General features: G+C 42.5%; 1 protein-coding gene across 2 annotated transcripts; it reads right to left on the bottom strand.

Annotated features, from left to right (window-relative positions):
* Positions 1-594: 594 nt before the first annotated feature.
* Positions 595-27,728, bottom strand: LOC139386205 (FXYD domain containing ion transport regulator 6). 2 transcript variants are annotated; one of them, XM_071131683.1, is made up of 8 exons: positions 27,351-27,668; positions 6,278-6,331; positions 2,974-2,997; positions 2,778-2,819; positions 2,581-2,673; positions 2,452-2,494; positions 2,284-2,333; positions 595-2,084 (listed from the first exon to the last, which is right to left on the bottom strand). In XM_071131683.1, the coding sequence occupies exons 2-8, from the start codon at positions 6,324-6,326 to the stop codon at positions 2,029-2,031; spliced, it is 357 nt and encodes a 118-aa protein (XP_070987784.1). In that variant the 5' UTR covers positions 6,327-6,331; positions 27,351-27,668; the 3' UTR covers positions 595-2,028. The 2 variants fall into 2 exon arrangements, with proteins under 2 accessions (XP_070987784.1, XP_070987785.1); XM_071131684.1 differs by having other exon boundaries at positions 1,125-2,084; positions 2,599-2,673; positions 27,351-27,728.
* Between the last annotated feature and the right edge of the window lie 230 nt (positions 27,729-27,958).

Here is a 27,958-nt window from a genome sequence, read left to right on the forward strand (position 1 = left end):
GTCTATCAATCTCTAGTCATAGGTTCGGTAGAACCAGGTTGGACTCACCTGTGGTGCTGGAGGGCTCCTCTGGCTGTGAGATCCTCTCAGGTGTGTCTCTCCGTCTGTCTCTGCAGTCGGCTGCACTCCAGTCACCTCCTGCCCCGTCAACCCCATTCCCTCCCCCATAATTCAGCCTGCCCGGCTTGCCCTGCCCCCAATCAGCCAGTCATTTACATGTTTACAGGCTTATAAAACTTGGCCTTCAGACCCGATAAATAGTGTGAGATGGTAACCTTTGGAATCATTTGAGGCGCAGTGTTCACATTACTGTGACTAACCTAGGAGGAAAGGCACGCCATTTTGTACCTTACCTTTGAAGTAGCACTCACACAACCTTGAGTGACTTTGAGTTCGGGAATTGGCAGGTTCATTGCATTGCCATTGTGTTGTAGTTCTTGGTCGTGTGACTTTGTAGCTTACCACAATTATGACCAGAATCACAGGTGAGCAGTGGTTGGTGGCTATTTTTCTCCATATAAGTCAACCAAACAAGTAAACCACAACATAACATTACAATTAAAACTGCATAAATTAACAAATAAGTGAAGGTTATTGGTGAGAGACACTTTATTTCTATGCTACAAGCACAAAATGCAGCTATTACAATACAACCTCATGCACAGAACGAACAGAGTTAGTTACTTATTGTCGTGACAGTGTGTTTCTTTTGTTTGCTGTTGTAACAATGATACTCCGCATAAGACTCCATATATCGTACTGCGTAACAAGCTTTACCTGACATCTGATACAGAGCAAATTATATTTTCCTTTTGTTTTCTTCCACCTAATTTGGCGTCTAAAACTATGACTCTGGCACACTTAGCATCGACACACACTCTCGATCACTCACACACAGGCCCGCTCTCTCATTAACTAAATGCATGACCAATCATATAATACAAAACAGCGAAACGCCATTGGTTGAGAGACTGATTTTGCAATCAGCTACTGTTGCTTCTCAAATAAACGATAGAGGACACAGATTTGCGGTACTGGTGTGGGAACCGGCCAATCCTAGCCTGCCTCTGAGGGCGGTATCGCCCCGGCTCAGCCAATGGCAGAGGAGGAGACTAGATTGGACGTTTTTTTTCTTCTAGGACAAGGCAGTGATACAGCTGATGTAGGAGCTCACTTTACTACAGTAAGTACTGTTGGTGAGCTCCTAGTTAACTCTGATGCATTCTTGTGCTTGGTCAGCAAACTGTGGCAGTTGGATTCTCGTGTGTAAGGCGCAACACAGTCAAAAACACACAACCTCTCAGACACACACACACATACACATACACCATCCAAACTCATGTACCCACACATGCACACATATATTTCAATATATATAGCTATAACTGTGTATAGACTATTTATACTAATATGTATGCATGTATACATAGTATAGAATCTACTACGTGAAAAACAGCATTGAGGACAAGTGTTACAAGTGTGATGGTGATAACAGCAACAACAAAAATATAGCAAACAGTAACCTCTAGAATCTAAAGACGATAGAAACACAGAATTTAAGCTAAACACAAACAAGAAGAACATTTCTTGACAAATCTCTTACTTATTAAGAACTGGGGTAAAGACGATCTGTAAAAAGGTGTCACTGGCTAAGACAACAAACTGGAGACAGAGTGTCGCAGAAAGGCACAGGTACACACGAGATCACTGAGACACATACACGGGCACAGAGCACGGAACAATAGGTTAGAGGTCTATTTACATCTGCATTATCCCCCCCACCCCCGTCTACACACTCCTATCCTCTACCCAGCCCCACAGCCCCATAACAACAGAGCACAGTATTCCTTTTGCATCATCTTCATTCTTCATTATCATCTTCGTTCATCATCATTATTTTTGCCCAGCATCATCACCTTTTGTTGCCGTCGTCATCATCGTCATGGTTGTTGTGTTGGTCGTTAGGTAGTGGTTCAGTGGCAGATGTGGTTGATTCGGTCAGGTGGGGGTCAGTCTGGTTGGGCTGACTCAGTTCTCAGCCTTAGCTTCAGGCTCTGGCTCTGGCTCTGGCTCTGGCTCCTTAGCTGTGATTGGATAGAAGATGAGGAATCAAGGAAACTCACATGACTTCATGAAAAGCCAGTGAGGCTGGGGTAGTCATTTCAAACAGTGGCCGTAACATGTGGGGGAACCTAGGCATCGACTACGAAAAATCATTCCCAAAGGTTGACCTCGACCATGGACTGGTGTCAAGGGTGTTCTAAGGGGTGTCAGTTCTCTCACCCTTGGACACGATCAGGGTCTCTGCCGTAGCCTCTTCGTCTCCAGGGGCCCTGCAACAGAACCAAGGGGACAGATGTTGGTTGTCATGGTGACCAGAGACGGAGAACACAGCCCCATAACAACAGAGCAGAAATGTAATCGACCAATCAGGCACAAATGCTGACTTACTTGGGCTTTTTCTCCTGATTGGAACTGCAGCGACATTTTCGGCCTAGAACCGACAACAAATCATCAACCCGATCTTAAAATCAACAATCGAAGGCCCATAAAGTACATGTGCTGCGTAGGTAAACTTACTGAAGTATGAAGACTTACTGAGGATGAGGAGGATGCCCAGCGCGAAGAGTACCACGCCAAACACCAGTCCACAGATCCGCAGGCTATGATAGTCTACACAGAGACACAGACGTCTACTTAAGAAACTCTCTTGGCTATCGTAACACTGTCAGTTGATGGGGAAGAGCATCAAGATGCACTAACAGTGGTCTACTTACCATAGACAAATGGGTCCACCTCTTTCTTCTCCTTTTTACCATCTGAAAATACAGGCACAGGAAAAGGCAAGGCAATGAGATACTAGCCATATTGCACATCTAACAATCAAAGCAGTTTTCAATGCTGTACATACCAAAAAGTATAACGGGGCTGGGGTTAACATGGCTAAACACATTGTACACACAGGTTACTCACCCTCTGCACTTGGGTCTGCTACTGCTGAGAGAGAGACAGAGAGAGAGACAGAGAGAGAGACAGAGAGACAGAGAGAGACAGAGAGAGCGAGAGACAAAGAGAGAGAGACAGAGAGAGAGAGACAGAGAGAGAGAGAGAAACAGAGAGAGAGAGGGAGACAGAGAGAGACAGAGAGAGAGGGAGACAGAAAGAGACAGAGACAGACAGACAGACAGACAGACAGAGAGAGAGAGAGAGAGAGAGAGAGAGAGAGAGAGAGAGAGAGAGAGAGAGAGAGAGAGAGAGAGAGAGAGAGAGAGAGAGAGAGAGAGAGAGAGAGAGAGAGAGAGAGAGAGAGAGAGAGAGAGAGAGAGAGAGAAATATACGTATTAATGTCACTGAGGGAGATTATGTCAGGATACGTTATTGTTAGCCATCAGGGATCATATGGAAGGGATCCTCTGGGAGGAGAAGAGACACCGTCTGGTACCAATAACCATGACAGCCTTTAGTTGGGGAAGAGTGAGCACTTTGGGTTAGAGGTCAGGTTAGATGAAGTGGGGAAAAACAGATATCACTAAGGTTCTTTCTAGCAACAGAGATGCATTGGCTGTTCAGATGTGGAGGAAACAGCATAGGAGAAGGGTTAAATATCAGTGCTTGTGTGAATATGTGTTCGTCGATTCAGCTGTTCGATCCTTTGGGAAGAATAAACTTGGTTGAAGCGTTCACCGTGTCCGTCAAGTTCTTACTCTAATAATTAGAACCCAACACTTAGAACATACAGTGCATTTGGAAAGTATTCAGACCCCTTGACTTTTTCCACATTTTGTTACATTACAGCCTTATTCTAAAATGGATTACATAAATGTTTCCCTCAATCTACACACAATACCCCATAATGACAGCAAAAACAGGTTTTCAGAAAAAAAGATACCTTGTTTACAGAAGGATTCAGACCTTTTGCTATGAGACTCAAAATTGAGCTCTGGTGCATTATTTTTCCATTGATCATGTTGAGATGTTTCTACAACTTAATTGGAGTCCACCTGTGGTAAACTCAATTGATTGGATGTGTTTCGAATGGTCCCACAGTTGTCAGAGCAAAAACCAAGACATGAGGTTGAAGGAATTGTCCGTAGAGCTCCGAGACAGGATTGTTTTGATGCACAGATCTGGAGAAGGGTACCAAAAACATTTTGCAGCATTGAAGGTCCTCAAGAACACAGTGGCATCCATCATTCTTAAAAGGAAGAAGTTTGGAAGCACCAAGACTCTTCCTAGAGTTGGCCGCCCGGCCAAACTGAGCAATCGAGGAGAAGGGCCATGGTCAGGGAGGTGACCAAGAACCCGATGGTCACTCTGACAGAGCTCCAGAGTTTGTGGAGATGAGAGAACCTTCCAGAAGGACAACCATCTCTGAAACACTCTACCAATCAAAAGGCACATGACAGCCCGCTTGGAGTTTACCAAAAGGCACCTAAAGGACTCTCAGACCATGAGAAAAAAGATTCTCTGGTCTGATGACACCAAGATTGAACTATTTGGCCTGAATGCCAAGCGTCATGTCTGGAGAAACCTGGCACCCACCCTACGGTGAAGCATTGTGGTGGCAGCATCATGCTGTGGGGATGTTTTTCAGCGGCAAGGACTGGGAGACTAGTCGGGATCAAGGGAAAGATTAACAGATCAAAGTACAGCAAGATCCTTGATGACAACCTGCTCCAGAGCACTCAGGACCTCAGACTGGGGTGAAGGTTCACCTTCCAACAAGACAATGACAAGTCTCTGAATATCTCGAGGCTGCCAAAGCTGTAATCGCTGCCAAAGGTGCTTCAACAAAGTACTGAGTAAAGGGTCTGAATACTTATGTAAATGTAATATTTCAGTTTGTAATTTTTAATACATTTGCGGTAGTGTGTTTAGATTGTTGAGAAAAACAAAACAATTGAATGCATTTTCGAATAAGGCTGTAGCGTTAGAAGTCAAGGGGTCTGAATACTTTCCGAATGCACTGTAATTCAGAATTCTTATTGGCTCATATTTGAACGACAGTATGTCACATCAGAGCTTGGATAGGGCTCTTGACAGGCTGCAGTATTCACATCCAGTTGTGCAATGGCACTGGCCTTGTGGATTATTAGTTGAATGGATCGCCTCAGTTATCTCCCGTCCTCCTCCTCCCCTACTCTATTCTTCCAACCTTCACTCACTGTGTCAATTAATTTCCTAAATTCCCATCAGCAAACACTGTTCGGCCCATTGCACAAACCCCAGACCTTCTTTCTGCTCCACTCCCCCATTGTGTGTGTGTGTGTGGACGTGTTTAACTATTCTTGTGGGGACCAAGAGAAACAACATTTGACCAACTGGGGATGTTTTGTTAGTCCCCACAAGGTCAAATGCTATTTCTAGGGGGTTTAGGGTTAAGGTTGGAATTAGTGTTAGGGTTAGAATTACATTAAGTGTTAGGAGCTTAGGGTTAGGGTTAGAGTTAAGGTTAGGTTTTTGGGTTAAGGTTAGGGTAAGGGTAAGACTACAGGCTAGGGTTAGGTTTAGGGACAATTTTGAATGGGACTGAATTGTCTGTCGCCAGAAGGTTAGTTGTACAAGACTGTGTGTGTGTGTGTGTGTGTGTGTGCACTCTACTCAGCATGTGTATTCATATCAACAGACAGGGAGTCACACAGCATGGGGAGTGTGTGTGTATGAAAAACACTGAATTATAGTGGGAGGGAGATTGATAGAGAAACATGTACATCTAGAGATGGAGAAAGGGAAGAGGGAAAAGGAGAGATGTTTAATCTGGAGACAAAAGAAGAAAGGGAGAGAGAAAGAGAAACCAGAACAGAATGTGAACTGAAGAGAGGTGGGAAAATACCAAAGCGATAGAATGTGGAAGGTTAGTCTGATTGACAGACGAGAAAGAGTGAGAGGCAAACAGTATGGATAACACCAGTCTTCTATAGAAGAATACATAACATGGATGGCTCAGTTGCTCTCTCAACTGATGTATAGAACCTATGATCTGCAGCAGAGTTAAACAGTTCCTGTATGTGTGTCATGGCCTAAATATACTTGTGATATACAGTATATTACATTATACTTGGGATATACATAACACACACACACTGTACTACGCATGCAAAGGAAGGAAGCCTCAGGCTCCAGAATAAGTCAATCCACTAATGTTCAGTCAAAACCCCATGCCTGCCATGTCATGCCACGGCCCTCCCCTGTGTCTCCTGCCTCCCTGTGGATAGTGTGGTCGTTGTGCTGGTGTTAGTGGTGTTGGTAGTGGCTGAGGGGAGGAGGGGGCACTTACCAGCCACATACACCAGGAGTGAAAAGAGGAAGAACATAATAGTTTCCATGGTAACTGCAGAAAGAGAGAGAGAGACGTGTTAGTGGGTAACATGCCACACACATACACACCAAGACACACATGTTCACACAGACAAATACAGTAGGTAAGATTAGAAATTACTCCAAATGGGTGCTCTGCAGAGGAATGTTTTATTTAAATTGGCGTGAAACATCCACTGGTAGATAGATAATGACATTAATCAGGCAGCTGTGATACCAGCAGAAAGAGTGATAAAAAAAATGAATGGATCAATACCAATCAAGTGTCTCATTTTCAGTTACATTCTCAAAGCAGTACTACACAGACATCTTGATGGGAATAGAAACTAGATGTAAAAGTTGCCAAGCTGCCAGAGAAATTAGAGTAATGGGTTGAAGATGAGATAATTACAGACAAAAAGACAGGTTACAATACTACAGTAGATTACTTGGATTCAGGCTTTTCATGGAAATACATTTGCCCTCGAGGCAAAAGAGATGACAACAATCCCTCCATTGCTTCTCCTCTCCTCTCCCAGATTGAGTCTCTCTATCCATCTATCTCCTCCAAGTTATGTGCCCCACTTCCCATGGAGCAAATCCTTTACTGATACCAAAATGCAGATTGTGGGGGAGAGAATACATTTGGCTAGACAGGACCTAAGTCATTAGCATAGTCGCTTAGCACCACAGTCCAGATGCTGTTTGTGTGCTGTGAAAGAATACCATGTTATTGTTTGAGGAGAGTGCACAGTTATGAACTTGATAATGTATTAATAAACCAATTAGGCAAATTTGGGCAGTCTTGATACATCATTTTGAACGAAAATGCAATGGTTCATTGGATCAGTCTAAAACTTGGCACATGCATTGCTTCCATCTAATGGCCAAAATCTAAATTGTGCCTAACCTGGAATAGTACATTATGGCCTTTCTCTTGCATTTCAAAGACGATGAAAAGAAAATGCATGTTTCTTTTCTTTGTGTTGTTATCTTTTACCAGATCTAATGTGTTATATTCTCCTACATTAATTTCACATTTCCACAAATTTCAAAGTGTTTCCTTTCAAATGGTATCAAGAATATGCATTTATTTGCTTCAGGTCCTGAGCTACAAGCAGTTAGATTTGTCAATATGTCATTTTAGGTGAAAATTGAAAGAAAAGGGACCGATCCTTAAGGATAAGAGGTGTGACCTTGCCCTTGAAACAGCTCTAGGTGGCGAGCCCAGCCTCATGGCCACACATTGAAGTTTCTTAGGATGAATCATGTTCAGGAGGCAGGTAATTTGCTCGATGATAGGGCACCTGATAGTAATTGAGCAACAAATGGCCTAATTGAACTGGGAGAGTGGCCTCACAGCACACATTATGTTGTCATGTTGAATCCAGGCAAATATTCACAGAGCTACACATTTTACATGTCATTCATGGCATTAAGAACATTGCATGTAAAAGCCAAAACGGACCTCTCAGTCTAGCACAGACAGTCTCTGTACACAATTATGTGGATGCATTTTTGTCTGTAAACTGGCTGCATGTTTTACCTGGTTGCATGTTATCACTATTCTACCCGGTAACAGTATGCCTTGCCCTGATTAAAAGCAGTGGTTCGCGCTTTCAGTTTCACGCGAATGCTGCCATCAATCCACGGTTTCTGGTTAGGGAATGTTTTAATCGTTGCTATGGGAACGACATCTTCAACGCACGTTCTAATGAACTCGCACACCGAATCAGCGTATTCGTCAATGTTGTTGTCTGACGCAATACGAAACATGTCCCAGTCCACGTGATGGAAGCAGTCTTGGAGTGTGGAGTCAGCTTGGTCGGACCAGCGTTGGACAGACCTCAGCGTGGGAGCCTCTTGTTTTAGTTTCTGTCTGTAGGCAGGGATCAACAAAATGGAGTCGTGGTCAGCTTTTCCGAAAGGGGGGCGGGGCAGGGCCTTATATGCGTCGCGGAAGTTAGAGTAACAATGATCCAAGGTCTTTCCACCCCTGGTTGCGCAATCAATATGCTGATAAAATTTAGGGAGTCTTGTTTTCAGATTAGCCTTGTTAAAATCCCCAGCTACAATGAATGCAGCCTCCGGATAAATGGTTTCCAGTTTGCAAAGAGTCAAATAAAGTTCATTCAGAGCCAACGATGTGTCTGCTTGGGGGGGGATATATACGGCTGTGATTATAATCAAAGAGAATTCTCTTGGTAGATAATGCGGTCTACATTTGATTGTGAGGAATTCTAAATCAGGTGAACAGAAGGATTTGAGTTCCTGTATGTTTCTTTCATCACACCATGTCACGTTAGTCATAAGGCATACGCTCCCGCCCCTCTTCTTACCAGAAAGATGTTTGTTTCTGTCTGCGCGATGCGTGGAGAAACCTGTTGGCTGCACCGCCTCGGATAGCGTCTCTCCAGTAAGCCACGTTTCCGTGAAGCAAAGAACGTTACAGTCTCTGATGTCCCTCTGGAATGCTACCCTTGCTCGGATTTCATCAACCTTGTTGTCAAGAGACTGGACATTGGCAAGAAGAATGCTAGGGAATGGTGCACGGTGTGCCCGCGTCCGGAGTCTGAACAGAAGTCCGCCTCGTTTCCCTCTTTTTCTGAGTCGTTTTTTTGGGTCGCTGCATGGGATCCACTCCGTTGTCCTGTTTGTAAGGCAGAACACAGGATCCGCGTCGCGAAAAACATATTCTTGGTCGTATTGATGGTGAGTTGACGCTGATCTTATATTCAGTAGTTATTCTCGACTGTATGTAATGAAACCTAAGATGACCTGGGGTACTAATGTAAGAAATAACAATACAGTGCCACTGACACGGCCTGCAACGAAAACTTGCGGTCTCTCCTTCACTGCAGCCGAGGTGAGTAAGACATTTAAACGTGTTAACCCTCGCAAGGCTGCAGGCCCAGACGGCATCCCCAGCCGCGCCCTCAGAGCATGCGCAGACCAGCTGGCCGGTGTGTTTACGGACATATTCAATCAATCCCTCTACCAGTCTGCTGTTCCCACATGCTTCAAGAGGGCCACCATTGTTCCTGTTCCCAAGAAAGCTAAGGTAACTGAGCTAAACGACTACCGCCCCGTAGCACTCACTTCCGTCATCATGAAGTGCTTTGAGAGACTAGTCAAGGACCATATCACCTCCACCCTACCTGACACCCTAGACCCACTCCAATTTGCTTACCGCCCAAATAGGTCCACAGACGATGCAATCTCAACCACACTGCCCTAACCCATCTGGACAAGAGGAATACCTATGTGAGAATGCTGTTCATTGACTACAGCTCGGCATTCAACACCATAGTACCCTCCAAGCTCGTCATCAAGCTCGAGACCCTGGGTCTCGACCCCGCCCTGTGCAACTGGGTACTGGACTTCCTGACGGGCCGCCCCCAGGTGGTGAGGGTAGGCAACAACATCTCCTCCCCGCTGATCCTCAACACTGGGGCCCCACAAGGGTGCGTTCTGAGCCCTCTCCTGTACTCCCTGTTCACCCACGACTGCGTGGCCACGCACGCCTCCAACTCAATCATCAAGTTTGCGGACGACACAACAGTGGTAGGCTTGATTACCAACAACGACGAGACGGCCTACAGGGAGGAGGTGAGGGCCCTCGGAGTGTGGTGTCAGGAAAATAACCTCACACTCAACGTCAACAAAACTAAGGAGATGATTGTGGACTTCAGGAAACAGCAGAGGGAACACCCCCCTATCCACATCGATGGAACAGTAGTGGAGAGGGTAGCAAGTTTTAAGTTCCTCGGCATACACATCACAGACAAACTGAATTGGTCCACGCACACAGACAGCATTGTGAAGAAGGTGCAGCAGCGCCATCAAGGCGCAGCAGGACATCAACCACCCGAGCCACTGCCTGTTCACCCCGCTATCATCCAGAAGGCGAGGTCAGTACAGGTGCATCAAAGCTGGGATCGAGAGACTGAAAAACAGCTTCTATCTCAAGGCCATCAGACTGTTAAACAGCCACCACTAACATTGATGGGCTGCTGCCAACACTGACTCAACTCCAGCCACTTTAATAATGGGAATTGATGGGAAATGATGTAAATATATCACTAGCCACTTTAAACAATGCTACCTTATATAATGTTACTTACCCTACATTATTCATCTCATATGCATACGTATATACTGTACTCTATATCATCGACTGTATCCTTATGTAATACATGTATCACTAGCCACTTTAACTATGCCACTTTGTTTACATACTCATCTCATTTGTACATACTGTACTCGATACCATCTACTGTATCTTGCCTATGCTGCTCTGTACCATCACTCATTCATATATCCTTATGTACATATTCTTTATCCCCTCACACTGTGTACAAGACAGTAGTTTTGGAATTGTTAGTTAGATTACTTGTTGGTTATTACTGCATTGTCGGAACTAGAAGCACAAGCATTTCGCTACACTCGCATTAACATCTGCTAACCATGTGTATGTGACAAATACAATTTGATTTGATTTGATTTGATTTAATATGCCTGCTTTTGTCTATATCCAGACAGGGGCTGGGTTATGACTGGGACAATAGCACTCAACCGCCAGTCACTATGGAGCAGACATAAGTGGGTTGTTAAGTCTGGCTCTGTGATGTTGCGTCTACTCCCACCACCCTCCCCAGCTGCACTAAATAGGACAGTGTTGTTCTCACGATCCTCTCATTCAGTCAGTCACCGCCCATCCCGACCCTATAGCCCTGGGCTATTCATTAGCAGGAGATACACAGGCAGGGAGGACGTCTACGGTGGTGGATGACGATGTGTTGTGAAGGCTAATAGACATCTGCAGATGTGGCCAGAGAGTCTTCTGAGAGAGAGGAAAGGGTTAATCTGCGTGGCGATTGAGTCTTAACAGCTGCTGCAACCTCAATAAAGACGATCCTGACACCGTTGAAGCTCCGCTCTGTGACTTTTGGCTGTGAACGTTACATCCCATCGTTGTTCAATACAGCATTCTTATCCTCTTCCTTATTCAATCATCATATCCTGTCCTTTTTACCCATCTGGTATATAGAGAGAGAGTTATAGAGGGATGGATTGATAGATGGAGGTGTACAGATATAAAGAGAGAGAGAGAGGAAGAGGAGCCCACTTAGAACTCTTACACATAGCTACCTTGTTAATGGTACTGATAGCTCATTAACACAGCGACGGTAAGTGACACCTTGGATGACCTCTACTAGTCTACACTACAGTGCATTCACAAAGTATTCAGACCCCTTTGACTTTTTTTCACATTTTGTTATGGCCTTATTATAACATTTATGAATTTAGTTTATTTTTTTTCAATCTACACACAATACCCCAAAATGACAAATCAAAACAGGTTGACATTTTCTTTGCAAATTAAAACTTCTTGGTGACAGGTGGGCAGTATTGAGTAGCTTGGATGAATACGGTGCCCAGAGTAAACTGCCTGCTACTCTGTCCCAGATGCTAATATATGCATATTATTAGTAGTATTGGATAGAAAACACTCTGAAGTTTTTAAAACTGTTTGAATGATGTCTGAGTATAACAGAACTCATATGGCAGGCAAAAACCTGAGACAAATCCAACCAGGAAGTGGGAAATCTGAGGTTTGTAGTTTCTTTTAAGTGATTGCCTATCCAATATGCTGTGTCTTTGGGGCCAGATTGCACTTCCCAAGGCTTCCAGCAGATGTCAACAGTCTTTAGAAAGTTGTTTGATGCTTCTATTGTAGAAGGGGATCGAATAAGAGCTGTTTCAACAAGTGGACTAGGCTGTGGCCAATCAGTTGTTTACTGCGCGGTCACGCGGGCGCGCCGTTCCTTCTTTTTCCTCTGTAATGAATACGCTATTGTCCGGTTGGGATATTATTGAAGATTTATTATAAAAAGACCCTAAGGATTGATTGTAAACATCGTTTGACATGTTTCTACAAACTGTAATGGAACTCTTTTGACTTTTTTTTGTGGATTTTGTGCTCGCGCATTGTGCCTTTGGAATAGTGAACTAAACACGAGAACAAAACGGAGGTATTTGGAAATAAATATGGACGTAATCGAACAAAACAAACTTTTCTTGTGGAAGTGGGAGTCCTGGGAGTGCATTCCGACGAAGATCAGCGAAGGTAAGTGAAGATTTATAATGCTATTTATGACTTTTGTTGACTCCACAACTTGGCGGGTAACTGTATGGCTTGCTTTTGTGGCTGAATGCTGTTCTCAGATTATTGAATATTGTGCTTTTGACGTGAAGCATTTTTCAAATCTGACACAGCGGTTGCATTAAGAACAAGTTTATCTTTAATTCCATGTAAAACATGTATCTTTCATCAAAGTTTATGATGAGTATTTCTGTTATTTGATGTGGCTCTGCAATTTCTCCGGATGTTTTGGAGGCATTTCTGAACATGGCGCCAATGTAACCTGAGGTTTTTGGATATAAATATGAACTTGATCGAACAAAACATGTATTGTGTAACATTGAGTCCTGGAGGTGTCATCTGATGAAGATCGTCAAAGGTTAGTGATTAATTTGATGTATATTTCTGCTTTTTATGACACCTCTCTTTGGTTGGAAAATGGCTGAATGCTTTCTTTGACTAGTTGCTGACCTAACATAATGATATGTTCTACTTTCGCCGAAAAGCCTTTTTGAAATCGGACACTGTGGTTGGATTAACGAGAAGTGTATCCCAGAGAGGTTAATAAATATAAAAACAACTGAAATAACATTTACATAACTATTCAAACCCTTTACTCAGTACTTTGTTGAAGCACCTTTGGCAGCGATTACAGCCTCAAGCCTTCTTGGGTATGATGCTACAAGCTTGGCACACCTGTATTTGGGGAGTTACTCCCATTATTTTCTGCAGATCCTCTCAAGCTCTGTCAGGTTGCATGGGAAGCATCGCTACACAGCTTTTTTCAGGTCTCTCCAAAGATGTTCGATCTGGTTCAAGTCCGGGCTCCTGCTGGGCCACTCAAGGACATTCAGAGACTTGTCCCAAAGCCACTCCTGCGTTGTCTTGGCTGTGTGCCTAGGGTCTTTGCCTAATTTAAAAAAATAATAATAATTGTCCTGTTGGAAGGTGAACCTTCACCCCCAGTCTGAGGTCTTGAGCGCTCTGGAGGAGGTTTTCATCAAGGATCTCTCTTTGCTCTGTTCATCTTTGCCTTGATCCCAGTCCCTGTCGCTGAAAAACATCCCCATAGCATGATGCTGCCACCACCATGCTTCACCGTAGGGATGGTTACAGGTTTCCTCCAGACGTGACGGTTGGCATTCAGGCCAAAGAGTTCAATCTTGGTTTCATCAGACCAGAGAATCTTGTTTCTCATGAGAGTCTGAGAGTCTTTTTTGTGTGTTTTATTTAAAAATATTTTATTGGACATATAAAGAAATACAAAATACAAATTGAACAGATATATCCTTTTACCCCTATACTTATTGAACCACCCCATCCCTTTAACAACAAAAGCGGCATACATACAAAACATAAAATGCATTTACGAATGGAAATAATATATAAATATGCACACAAGTACACATACACAAAAATATAAAATATCACAACATACTATCCTTTCCTTCCCACACCCTCCTGTATCCCGTTGGCCAAAATTCTTACTCCTGATCAATAGAAGGCAACTGTTCAAAAAAGGAAATTAAAGGCTGCCATCTCAAGAAAAAGTTACCAGTACATCCTCTCAGAGTGTATTACATGTTTTCTAAGTGTAGAAAAGACATTAGATCTTTCAAACAGGATAATGCAGTGGGAGGTTTGAAGGATATCCAGTTAAGTAAGATCTGCTGGCGGGCTATAAGGGAGGCAAACGCTACAAAGTCATCTTCACTTTTAATGAGACTATGCAACAAAGATGGAACTCCAAATATAGCTATTAGAGGACAAGGCTGCAGGTCAATATCTAGAATTGTAGTATTTAGTATTAAAAAAGGATGACCAATACTCAGACAGCTTAGAACACAAATAACACACATGGGTGTGGTCTGCCAGAGTGAATGAACATCTATCACGTGTCATTCGTGTCTGGGAGGAATTAATTTACAAAGTTTTTCTTTGGTGTCGTGAATTCTCTGCAAGACTTTGAACTGAATTAAACTTAACCGAGCACACGAGGATGTGCAGTTAACCCGAAGGTCCTCCTCCCACCAGTCATCTGCAAGGTCAAGTTCACTACCCCAGTCTGTCTTGATTTTGTTTATTGGAGAGGGTTTAGAGGTCAGCATAATGTCATATAATCTAGAAATCAGACTTGCGATTCCACAGGAGGGACAAAATCTCCTCTAGCAAAGTCTTGGGAAGTAGTTGAGGAAAGGTGGGAAAATGAGAGCGAACAAAGTTACGGGCTCAAAAAAAGCACAAAAGATTAGAATGAGCTAGAATAGATTTAGGTACGAGATCATTAAAACTGACAAACTTCCCATCTAAAAATAGATCTTTGAAACAAACCAAACATATCTCATGCCACAAAACAAAACCCTGGTGGAGTTTGGAGGGTACAAATAGGTGGTCGATACTGATAGGGCTAGAAGAGAAGGGGCAGAAAGTCTAAAATGTTGACGAAATTGTCCCCAGAGCTTCAAAGTAGAGCGCACAATGGGGTTTCCCGTATACTCTGAAGGACACAAGGACAGTGGGGCAGAAAGGGAGGATGATTGGCAGGATTTCACCTCTATTGAGCACCAGTTGGAAGCTGGAGCATGACACTAGACCACAATCTTTTGAATAACGGCTGCCCAATAGTAAAGCAGTAAATTTGGAAGTGCCAATCCTCCATCTTGTATCCTTCTTTGAAGTATTGCTCAACATATCCTAGGTGATTTGTTCCCAGATAAAATTATTGATGAGCCTATCCAATTTGGTAAAAAATGATTTCGGCAGAAAGATCGGAAGACATTGAAAAAGGTATAGAAACCTAGGTAAAATATGAATGTGAATAGATTTAAGATTTCATGGATTCTGCCAGCTAATAAGAAAGGCTTGCAAAGTTAGTTTTATGGAGGGTAGCCAGGGACTGTATTATATTCACACCCAAATAGGGAAAGCCAGAGGGCGACAGACGGAAAGGCAGGGCTCCAAGGGGAATTTGCTTGGCAGCAGGGTTGATCGGAAAACATGAACTTTTCTGAATGTTCAATTTGTGACCTGAAAATTATCCAAACGTGTTTAAAATATGCATTATGTTATCAACAGAGTTCAAAGGGTTAGAGATACAGTATATAATAGTAGATAATCTGTATACAGTGACACTTTGTGTTCTTCACCAGCGAATGATTCCAGTGAATGATGATGATAATTTTAAGGCCAAGGAAAGTGGTTCTATCGCAAGAGCAAAAAGGAGTGGGGACATAGGGCACCCTTGACGGGTCCTTCTGGAGAGGGGGAAGTATTTTGAATATTGAGAGTTGGTGTGTACGCTAGCCGTCGGAGCAGAATATTGCAGATATATTTGTTGGATTTGTAGAGGTTAGAATAAAATGACACGAAAGTTGAATTAATATTAGAGAGATCACTTGTAAGATTATGGAGGAGTCATATACCTGAGAGATAAGATGAGATGCTGACTGGCGTTTAAGTTGGTGTGCCAAAAGGTGGCTGGTCTTGTCACCATATTCGTAGTACGAAGTTCGTTGCAACAGAAACTCTGCTTCATCAGTGGAAAGCGGATTAAATTGAGTTTGACGTTTCAGCCTCTGCGGTTAATTCAGGGGATGGTTCCCAGTTCCTGATGTTTCAGTTCTTTGTTTGACATAATGAGCTTTGTAAGAAATTATCTTTCCCCGTAATACAGCTTTGAAAGTCTCCCAAAGAAGAGAAGTTGATTGAAATAAAGTCACAGAATTCTTTGTTAGACAATAGGGCCGTGTTAAATCTATAATTCAACTGTTGTTTTTTTTGCACTCAGAGTAAGTGCTAAATCAAGAATGTATGGGGAATGGTCCAAAATCACTATCACAGAATATTCTGTAGCTTTAACTGAGGGGAGAAGGGCTCTAAAACATTTTAAAAGTAGTCTATGCGCAAGTAGGCTTTATGAACATGAGAAAAGTAGAGGAAGTCTTTTGTGACCAGCTGGAGGAAGCGCCATGGATCAACACAACCCATTTGGGTCATGAATTTAGAAAGAGCTTTTGCCATTCCGGAAGGAGGAAGTGTTCTGGGATTAGACCGGTCAAATCTTGGTTCAATAACACAGTTAAGGTCCCCGCTGAAGATGAGGTGGTGGGTGTCAAGATTAGGGAGAGGCTAAAAGAGATGTCATAAATCTAGTGTCATCCCAGTTAGGGGCATAAACATTCGCAAGTACTACAGGGGTTTGGAAGAGGGTGCCACTAACTATTGTATAACATCCTCCAAGATCTGAACTGATCTGTGAGGGTGAAAACTGTACCCGTTTGTGAATCACTATTGCTGTTCCCCTGGCTTTGCCGTTAAAATTAGAATGAAAAACCAGTTCAACCCATGCTTTACGCAATCTAGTATGGTCGTTAACACATAGGTGTGTTTCTTGAAAAAATGCGATATCAGTATTCAGGCTGTTCAGATGTGAAAATACTCTGGAGCACTTAATTTTCCCCCCACAATTGCGAATGTTCCATGTCACCAGTCTCTCTGGAAGCCCTAAAGTACAATCATGACTTGTTGTTGAACTAGACATTAATCCTTATAAGAGGAGAAGTCAAATGAAAAAGAAAGAGGAAAAGAGAGATTGAGAGAGGAGCAGCATGAGCAAAACATCTGAATAAAAAATGTATAAAATCCCCCCCCCCAAAAAAAGCAGAGCACAAGAATCTTTGGATAATGCCAACGTAACCCCCACCACCACCCCCAACATACACCAAAAGTACAACACCCTTCAAAGAAAAAATAAAAAATACAAATCCTAAACTCGTCATTATGAATAAGACGAGCAGCAGGAATTCTCTCTTACTCAGCATCCGTTGATTAGCCGACATGTGCAGTGAGGTCAAACCGACCTAGGAAAGAAGTTACATACGCCATTGAAATTAAAAAATTAAATATGTCAATAAGCAAGTGTACATTTTAACCTTCACCTTCAGTTATTAACATGTTAACAGCGATTGGTGGCATTTCAATGACCGTAAAATGAGTGTAGTCCACTAGGTGTCGCCACAGGGCTGAGTAATGAGAAACGTTTGAAATTAACCAGTAGGCTATGAAAAGAGTCAATCCCTGTTTTGGTAAATTGTTAAACATTGTTAGGAGGGAATAATTCAATAAAAGTATACAAAAGGACAATTAGAATTTTGGATATGTACAATTACGCAAACGAACCGTGGGCCTAAACTCTTCCGCTAGTGCAACAATTAATCAAGAGTACAATTGGAAGAGAGGAGCGATGGTATTAGACTCCCAATGTCGTAGTGGAGTCCAAGATAAAGTGAATGTAACTGAGGACCATCAGTGACCAACCTCACCAATCATGGCCAAAGTAAACCACGGTAGTTCAGAGTGTTCATAAAAATAAAGAGTAAAAATTACAATTTAAAATGTTTTATATATCATGCAGATCCCAATGAAAAATGTAAATACACAAATATTGGTGGACAGGATCTGTGTCTAACTAGCAAGTCTCCAAAATGACCTAAAGGCTGCCAAACTGCAATGTAGGTTATAGATTGCCATTAGTGGAGCAGCAAGTTCAAAGCCTTAGTAAAATGAAAGAAATCTAAATGCTGTGCTTTTACCAGCGATTGTCTTTGATTAAGAAACTAAACAAGATCAAATGGAAGTTGAAAGAGCAGTGAGACGGTATAGTATGTCATTGTCAACAACAGAAAGGAGTTGTGTGCTGCTTCAAACATACCTACTGTAGCCAACAAGCTTTAGCATAGGATTGTTTCACGAGAAACGGATCGATAGATGGTCATAGATATATGTAGCCTATTGTCCACACGGTCACTAGAACTAACGTTACTCACATAATACAGGCAGGAGAGAAATCATCCCAATTCAGGCATTCAATGTATTTCAGGCATTCAATGTATGTGCTGTCGGTAGAAGTACTTCTTCCGGATTTTCAAAAAAATAGACCTCGCCGTTAAAGGTGACACGGAGTTGGGCAGGATAAATCAGCCCAATCGGATTCCCTTCTTGTACAGAGTGGACTTGATGTCGTTGAATGCGGAAACCATTTCTTTGCCAGGCTAGAACTGAAATCCTGGTAGAACTTGATCTTGTGGCCTTGGAAAGTGGTGTCGCTATTTTCCCTTGCCCACGGAGGGACAAGCTCCCTTTCTTTGTATCGATGCACCCGCACTATGATAGGACGCGTTCGGCCACCTGGGCGAGCTTTCGGTGCAAGGCTGCGGTGGGCTCTATCAAGTTCAGGGAGATTGGGAAAAGCCTCTTCATCCAAACCGTCCTTGAACAGCTCCGCAATGAACCGGGTTGGATATCCTGTCTCGGAGTCCTCTGGCAGTCCAAACACGCGGATATTCTGGCGTTTTGAACGTGAAATCAAATCTTCCACTTGTAGCTTCAGAGACTTGTTGGCAGTGGCCACATCGTCAAGCCTGGTTTCCAGCATAGTGAGTTTGTCACTGTGGCTGGAGAGCCCAGCCTCAACTTCGACCAGTTTGGTAGTGTGAGATTCCACAGAACCCCGGGTGGTTTCCACAGTTGCCTGAATTGGAGCCAGTACAGCCACCAGTTTTAGCTGAGGTTGATTTGTTGGAATGTGTAGTTTTTTCTGTCGATTTTCGAAACCATGTGACTGGTTTGCTAATGCTAACTTAGGTACACCCTATTACTGGGTAATTAAAATTAGGCTTTTGAGGTTATGAAAAGTATGAATTTAGGCCAAATTTTGGATTATTTGCAAAAGTTGTCGGAGAATAAACCTAGTGCGACTTCTTTCTACATTGCTCAGCTGTCAGCCCGTCTGAGCGTCTTTAGCCTTCTTAAGGCTAGGGGGCAGTATTCAGAAGTTCAGATGACTGATGTGCCTAAAGTAAACTGCCTGTTGCTCAGGCCCAGAAGCTAGGATATGCATATATCGGTAGCATTGGATGGAAAACATTGGTAGCATTGGATGGAAAACACTGTTAAAATAATGTCTGTGAGTATAACAGAACTGATATGTCAGGCGAAAATCCGAGGAGAATCCATCCGGAATTTTTTTGTTTGTTGAGGTCACCACCCATTGAAATGCTCGTCTTATGGGATATTCAAAGAAAATCCTCCCAGATTGCAGTTCCTATGGCTTCCACTAGATGTCAACAGTCTTTAGAAAGGGTTTCAGGCTTGTTTTTTGAAAAATGAGTTAGTAGTAGTTTTTCAAGATGGCTCTCATTTTGGACTGTAGTCTTGTGGCACGCGTGAATGAGGGAGCACACTACATTCACACTACATTCACACTACATTCCGGAAAATGGAAAATGTTTTTAATGCTTTTGTTTTGCGGGGCGCTGTCCTCAGATAATCGCATGGTATGTTTTCGCCGTAAAGTCTGGATTAACAAGAAGTTAAGCTTTTAAATGATGTATGACACTTGTATTTTCATGAATGTTTAATATTACGATTTTTGTATTTTGAATTTCGCGCTCTGCAATTTCTCTGCAATCACCGGATGTTGTCGAGATGGGGCGCCTGCGTCCCATCTAGCCCAAAAAGGTTTTTAATGAGGAGTGGCTTCAGTCTGGCCACTCTATCAAAAAGGCCTGATTGGTGGAGTGCTGCAGAGATGATTACACTTCTGGAAGGTTCTCCCATCTCCACAGAGGAACTCCGGAGCTCTGTCAGAGTGACCATCAGGTTCTTGGTCACATCCCTGACCAAGGACCTTCTCCCCTGATTGCTCAGTTTGGCCGGGCGGCCAGCTCTAGGAAGAGTCTTGGTGGTTCCAAACTTCTTCAATTTAAGAATAATGGAGGCCACTGTGTTCTTGGGGACCTTCAATGCTGCAGAACTTTTTTGGTACCCTTCCCCAGATCTGTGCCTAGACACATGGCTTGGTTATTGCTATGAGATGCACTGCGAACTGTCCAATCAATTGAATTAACCACAGGTAGACTCCAATCAAGTTGTAGAAACAACTCAAGGATGATCAATGGAAACAGGATACACTTGAGCTCAATTTCGAGTCTCAAAGAAAAGGGTCGGAATACTTTTACATTATTATTTTTTAGATTTGCCAAAACTTTAAAAAACCAATTTTAGCTTTGTCATTGTGGGGAATTGTGTGTAGATTGATGAGGATGTTGTTATTTTATCCATTTTAGAGTAAGGCTGTAATGTAACAAAATGTGGAAAATGTCAAGGGGTCTGAATACTTTCCGAATGCATTATATATTAGACATAAAAAAAACACAGGAAAGAGGAGTACAGTACAAGCTTTAACGTTTTCCATTTAACAAGCTGAAAAGGAGGGATAGGAAAAGGATGAAAGCGAATTGGGCGAGGGAGGAGGCTGGGGCATGATAGCAAATACAACCCACGAGGTCCATTTCGTAGTGTTTACCTCAGAGTAGTATCTTTATACTGACAGTAGGGCTCTGCGATAAGGCCGAAAAAATCATATCTCCATTTTTTATGGCCGATTCACATTCTACAGTTGGAAGTCGGAAGTTTACAAACAACTTAGCCGAATACATTTAAACTCAGTTTCACAATTCCTGACATTTAATCCTAGTAAAAATGCACTGTCTTAGGTCAGTTAGGATCACCACTTTATTTCAAGAATGTGAAATGTCAGAATAATAGTAGAGAAAATGATTTATTTCAGCTTTTATTTTTTTTTCATCACATTCCCAGTGGGTCAGAAGGTTACTTACATTCAATTAGTATTTGGTTTAACTTGGGTCAAACATTTCTGGTAGCCTTCCACAAGCTTCCCACAATAAGTTGGGTGAATTTTGGCCAATTCCTCCAGATAGTGTTGGTGTAACTGAGTCAGGTTTGTAGGCCTCCTTGCTCGCACACGCCTTTTAAGTTTTGCCCACAAATTTTCTATTGGATTGAGGTCAGGGCTTTGTGATGTCCACTCCAATACCTTGACTTTGTTGTCCTTAAACCATTTTGCCACAACTTTGGAAGTATGCTTGGGGTCATTGTCCATTTGGAAGACCCATTTGCAACCAAGCTTTTACTTCCCGACTGATGTCTGAGATGTTGCTTCAATATATCCTCATAATTTTCCTCCTCATGATGCCATCTATTTTGTGAAGTGCACCAGTCCCTCCTGCAGCAAAGCACCCCCAAAACATGATGCTGCCACCCCCGTGCTTCACGGTTGGGATGGTATTCTTCGGCTTGCCAGCCTCCCCCTTTTTCCTCCAAACATAACGATGGTCATTATGGCCAAACAGTTCTCTTTTTGTTTCATCAGACCAGCGGACATTTCTCCAAAAAGTACCATCTTTGTTCCCATGTGCAGTTGCAAACCATAGTCTGCCTTTTTATGGTGTTTTTGGAGCAGTGGCTTCTTCCTTGCTGGGCGGCCGTTCAGGTTATGTCGACTTGTTTTACTGTGGATATACAGTGCCTTGCGAAAGTATTCGGCCCCCTTGAACTTTGCGACCTTTTGCCACATTTCAGGCTTTGTGAAGAATCAACAACAAGTGGGACACAATCATGAAGTGGATTGACATGTATTGGATATTTCAAACTTTTTTAACAAATCAAAAACTGAAAAATTGGGCGTGCAAAATTATTCAGCCCCCTTAAGTTAATACTTTGTAGCGCCACCTTTTGCTGCGATTACAGCTGTAAGTCGCTTGGGGTATGTCTCTATCAGTTTTGCACATCGAGAGACTGACATTTTTTCCCATTCCTCCTTGCAAAACAGCTCGAGCTCAGTGAGGTTGGATGGAGAGCATTTGTGAACAGCAGTTTTCAGTTCTTTCCACAGATTCTCGATTGGATTCAGGTCTGGACTTTAACTTGGCCATTCTAACACCTGGATATGTTTATTTTTGAACCATTCCATTGTAGATTTTGCTTTATGTTTTGGATCATTGTCTTGTTGGAAGACAAATCTCCGTCCCAGTCTCAGGTCTTTTGCAGACTCCATCAGGTTTTCTTCCAGAATGGTCCTGTATTTGGCTCCATCCATCTTCCCATCAATTTTAACCATCTTCCCTGTCCCTGCTGAAGAAAAGCAGGCCCAAACCATGATGCTGCCACCACCATGTTTGACAGTGGGGATGGTGTGTTCAGCTGTGTTGCTTTTACGCCAAACATAACGTTTTGCATTGTTGCCAAAAAGTTCCATTTTGGTTTCATCTGACCAGAGCACCTTCTTCCACATGTTTGGTGTGTCTCCCAGGTGTCTTGTGGCAAACTTTAAACAACACTTTTTATGGATATCTTTAAGAAATGGCTTTCTTCTTGCCACTCTTCCATAAAGGCCAGATTTGTGCAATATACGTCTGACTGATTGTTGTCCTATGGACAGAGTCTTCCACCTCAGCTGTAGATCTCTGCAGTTCATCCAGAGTGATCATGGGCCTCGACTGCATCTCTGATCAGTCTTCTCCTTGTATGAGCTGAAAGTTTAGAGGGACGGCCAGGTCTTGGTAGATTTGCAGTGGTCTGATACTCCTTCCATTTCAATATTATCGCTTGCACAGTGCTCCTTGGGATGTTTAAAGCTTGGGAAATCTTTTTGTATCCAAATCCGGCTTTAAACTTCTTCACAACAGTATCTCGGACCTGCCTGGTGTGTTCCTTGTTCTTCATGATGCTCTCTGCGCTTTTAACGGACCTCTGAGACTATCACAGTGCAGGTGCATTTATACGGACACTTGATTACACACAGGTGGATTGTATTTATCATCATTAGTCATTTAGGTCAACATTGGATCATTCAGAGATCCTCACTGAACTTCTGGAGAGTGTTTGCTGCACTGAAAGTAAAGGGGCTGAATAATTTTGCACGCCCAATTTTTCAGTTTTTGATTTGTTAAAAAAGTTTGAAATATCCAATAAATGTCGTTCCACTTCATGATTGTGTCCCACTTGTTGTTGATTCTTCACAAAAAAATACAGTTTTATATCTTTATGTTTGAAGCCTGAAATGTGGCAAAAGGTCGCAAAGTTCAAGGGGGCAGAATACTTTCGCAAGGCACTGTATATATATTTTTAATTATGTGATTCTTGCGATACAGGCATTTGGAATTGCGCTAAAACATGAATTACAATTCATTGAATGAATTCTATAGATCGCCTAGCCCTAGCTGACAGAGTGAGGATTGACCGGCTGTCTACCGTCTAACAACCAGGACCAGTGGGCAAGAAAAACACAATGTCAATAGTCTGAAATTCCACGCAATGCAACCAGTTCAACCTCTCAGATCAGAGCTTGCCAAGTTGGCCGTATCTCTCCGAATCCCGTGGGAAAGCTGCTGTTGGGGAGTGGCACTGCTAGCCGGGCCAGTGCTAGTGACACAGACCCTCAAGTTCACCTCCCTCGCTAGAAATGAGAAGTGCCACCCGCTGCACTGGCCTCTATGCCTCTCCTTAAACCGCGTTTGTCACCCCGTTGTTTGTCGGTGCCGTGTTTCCGTCCCATGGTGCTGCCAGCACTTCCCTTTGTCTGAGGGAGAAGGGGAAGGGCAGGCAGAAAATGAGGTAGAAGCAGCGGTACCCTCTGTCGAAGCAACAAACCCAGGGACGGAGCTATGACTCAAGCCCAAGACATGAATTATGAATTAAGCATATGGGAGAAGACAGAAATAAACATCATAGTGGAAATGCTGTTGTGAGTTGTGACCCGTTGGTTTTCTTCCTTCTCTGTGTGAGTGTGAATCTTTTCACACCTGAACACTCACACCTTTGTTTGCGAGTGTCTAGGCCATGATCAAACCAACACCCAAAAAGGGTTATACAGCTATCCCTATAGGAGAACCCTGTCTGGTCACAGATAGAACCCTTTTTGGTTCCAGGGAGAACTCTTTAGGGTTACATGTAGAACCCTCTGGGTTAAGGGTTCTATCTGGGACTCAAAAGGATTTTACACGAGGACCAAAACATTTTCTGTGTGTAGATATGGTTATGTGAAATGATATCTGGGAGTGTTGGGATCTGATCGGTGGAGCTTGTTTTCTCTCTTGATCTTACCCATTATGGATATTGCAGTGTCAATTTGACACTAACCTCCATCTCTCTGGGACACCCAAGCTCATGTAAAAGCTCCCATATCTAGGTGTTTAGGAGGTAGGTCAGGTGTTGATTGGCATTTGGAGAGTGCAGAATGAGAATCTATTTACCCCATCACGCTGTCTCGCTGACTCTGAGAACAAAAACAGCAGCTATTACCTGTGACAAACCCCACTATTACTGACAATATGATTTTAGAGTGCCTCTCTGCTGATGAAAGATACATGTAACTGAGGAAATAAAGGAAACACCATCATAAAGTACCTAAATAGGGTGGTGGGCTACCATGGCCCCCTAGAACAGCTTCAATGCGCCTTGGTATAGATTCTACAAATCATCCTGGAAGAGACCCCCCATCAGGATAGAAATGTTTCACCATAGGTTGAAAGTGGTAACCCAAAATGGCTGTGTGTTTATTGATGTTTGCCGTGCGCTTCTAAGGGGTTGAGAGGACCTAAATCATGCCGGGAAAAAGCACCCCACACCATAACAGAGCTGCCAGAACCGTGATTTGCTCAAGTGTTTCCTTTATTTTGGCAGTTACCTGTAGCTCTTCACAATGGAACTGCCTCTGATTAGCTCTCAGATGTGTGTGTGTGTGTGTGTCTCATCTATCACTTTATTACAACTTGCTCAAACAGAACAAGCAAATCATGAATTAAGACAAAATACAGGTCATCAAGGTCCTTTCTGGAGCAAGACTCATGCCTTAACATCTTTGCCATCATGATGATGGTACATCTCCATGACAACAAGACATTGGACGTGCCTCCTGTCACGGTTCCGGGGTATTGCTATGGCAACTGTTTCCATCAGGTGACTCCTATTAGAAGTACCAAATACTGTCGGTGAGGAATGTGTGCCGAGGGGAGGGAGGTGGGCTACAGGGGAGGGAGGTGGGCTGGAAATGGTAGCGTCAAGAAACACTAGTACGTGAGGAGAGGAGAAAGAGGTAGTGCACAGTGATGAGATTCAAAATGTTCATTCATGCGTGTTCACGCTGAACATAAACCTTTATACAACATGGTCGTTCAACTAAAAGAGTGTCGTTTCATATTTTCAGTAGAAATTGTGCACCAATATTTAATTTGAAAAATCTATTATATTAAGTGCGCTTTAATTAATACAGACCACACGGAAAATTCTATAAATCTGTTCCTTGGTGCACCTTCTGACTTCTAGGGAGATTTTAACCCACTTAACTCTAAAATTTCTCCAAGTCTTCCCCATCATTGTAAAGCCCTAGTTATTTTGTTGCTTTGACAAAGTCATTTCTGAAGATTATAATTTACTTAATGTGATTAGTGATCCATCCAATCTCATGAAATGTTCGTCCTTTATTTTAAGATCTAACCTGCTACGTGAACTGAACTCTCGTTTTAATATGGTGAAACTATTCCTTTTTAAAATATTTTTTCAAAATAAAAACATTGAACATCTAATAGTCAAATCATAGGGTTAAAGCAGGTGATCTGGTTCTACTCCCTTTAGCCATTTTCTGGTGTTTTGTGGTGGGAAAGTATGCGGGTCGATCATAACAAATTAACCCGATTACCCAGAAAGAACGGCTAAAATGAACGTTTTTGTGAAGCTTGCATTCAACTGCCCCTCCCTGTTGCACACAACAAGCTTCCATTCCCCCTGTGACAAGGGGATTTATGGCTTATTTAAGATGAAATCATCAAGCCCTTTACAGTCAACCCTAATATGGTCAATCCTGTTGGCACTTAATAGGCACTTACTATAGTCATTTTTCAATTTAACTTCTTGAGATGCTGAAACATTTTTATTAAATCGAACGTGTTATTCAGAAAAGAACGTTAAAATAAGGTGAAAAAAAATGTATACTATGTTACACTACCCAAAAGGTACTCATTTGGTGGAATGACCCAACAGCTCATGACAACCAGATTAACACAAGTGCCTCCGTTTTATAATTGCAGCCTACTTTCTGTACCACATCCATCATTTGCAGATAAGCTTTTTTCGCGCACCCGACCGCTGTCTGTCACTGGCCAAATGGAGACACGGAGGGACAATAACTCCCGAATAATTGTATTGGTTGGTAAATTATAATATTGCCTAGTATGTCTCTGGTGTTACCTAAATTACGACATAGCCTTAGTTTGCTTAACTGTGCATGAATATGTTTTAGAATGTGCATAGCCGAGAAAATCTAGCTCATATCATATACACTGTCTGGCGCGAGCTCCGCGAGTCTGCCACTTTCTCTGATCCTAACCTGTGGCTTTACCACTAGACTTGCCAGTATTGTGGAAGACAGAGGAGTAATTCAAGCGCTTCAAATAATTCGTTCTACATACCATTTAGATCTATTTAGCCTGGGACTAATTATACAAACTGTTGAATGTGTTGTGTCTGCTATGCAGCACTGCACGGGGCGATTTGGCTAATCTAACATCATACACTGACACTGAAAAGGACACACCCTCATGGCACTAAAATAGATGGAATCCATAAACAACTCTCGACACCACATAGTTGAGGCCTATTTGAAAAAAATATGATGCTCGTACAGACGTTATTGTTACGAAATAAAATGAGTGAATATATATATTTTTTATATCCATCATGCAATTTATATTAGGCATGCATAGGCCTATACACATTGCGAGAAGTTTACGTTTTCTTAATAAATGATTCACATCAATATTTCAGGAAATGGAATGTTGCCTATATTATTGATTAGCAAATACACCCTACTCACAGTAAAACTCACATCTAAGAAACAATGCATTTTCCCCCTAGCACTCGTTTTGACCAGAAACCACATTCCAAAAATGTAGCTCCAACTAGGCAGACAATAACACACTGTAGATATAAGAACGCACACGCCCCTTTAGAATTATGTCGAAAAAGAAACATGCCCAATTTATCTTCTTACCTGTTTCTATTATCTTGACTTTAAGATACAAATTGACTGACCACAATCCAATCAACGACAATGATCAGCTTCTTCTCGCAAAGCGTTATTATTGTTCCAATGTGTATAATCTGTGCCTTCTCACTGTTCAATTGCAGTTCACGAAGGGTTCTTGGTCGAGTCGCGCTCTTAGAATGCAAAACATGAACGTAGTTTGCCAAAGTCTTTGTTGATGAATCTCAATGTTTCTTTTGTTTTTATTGATTCCAAATTGTCTCTTGATGTCTATCACTTGATGTCTGTCTCTCTCACTCTCTCTGCCTCACACACACGACCACTGATGATGTTCGTGAGCATCTAGCCATCTACCCGTAGCTTTGCGCGCGTCTCCCCGTCGGTGAATGGTGTACCCAACCGGTTACAAATATACACTGATTGTGTTTTAGATGTAGTATACCGTGTATTCGGTGTTAAACCATCAATATTTGGAGACTGGAGAGAGACAGAGAGATTTACATTAGGAAGCAGTGGAAATGTACACAATTGTTACCTGGAAGAAAATGGGGGAGGGTCATGCTTTTTCAATTTCACTCAGGGGGAGGGTTTCGTATTTTTATTTTTTTAGTCAA

Source organism: Oncorhynchus clarkii, chromosome 27, assembly GCF_045791955.1.
Source record: "Oncorhynchus clarkii lewisi isolate Uvic-CL-2024 chromosome 27, UVic_Ocla_1.0, whole genome shotgun sequence".
Classification (NCBI taxonomy): Eukaryota; Metazoa; Chordata; class Actinopteri; order Salmoniformes; family Salmonidae; genus Oncorhynchus; species Oncorhynchus clarkii.

Bases quoted from the DNA above. Each gene is read 5' to 3' on its own strand.
- LOC139386205 (XM_071131683.1), bottom strand. From the start codon at position 6,326: ATGGAAACTATTATGTTCTTCCTCTTTTCACTCCTGGTGTATGTGGCT. The intron at 2,998-6,277 runs GTAAGTGCCCCC...TCTCTCTCTCAG, and splicing joins ACTCCTGGTGTATGTGGCTG to CAGTAGCAGACCCAAGTGCA. The intron at 2,334-2,451 runs GTAAGTCAGCAT...GTTCTGTTGCAG, and splicing joins AATCAGGAGAAAAAGCCCAA to GGCCCCTGGAGACGAAGAGG.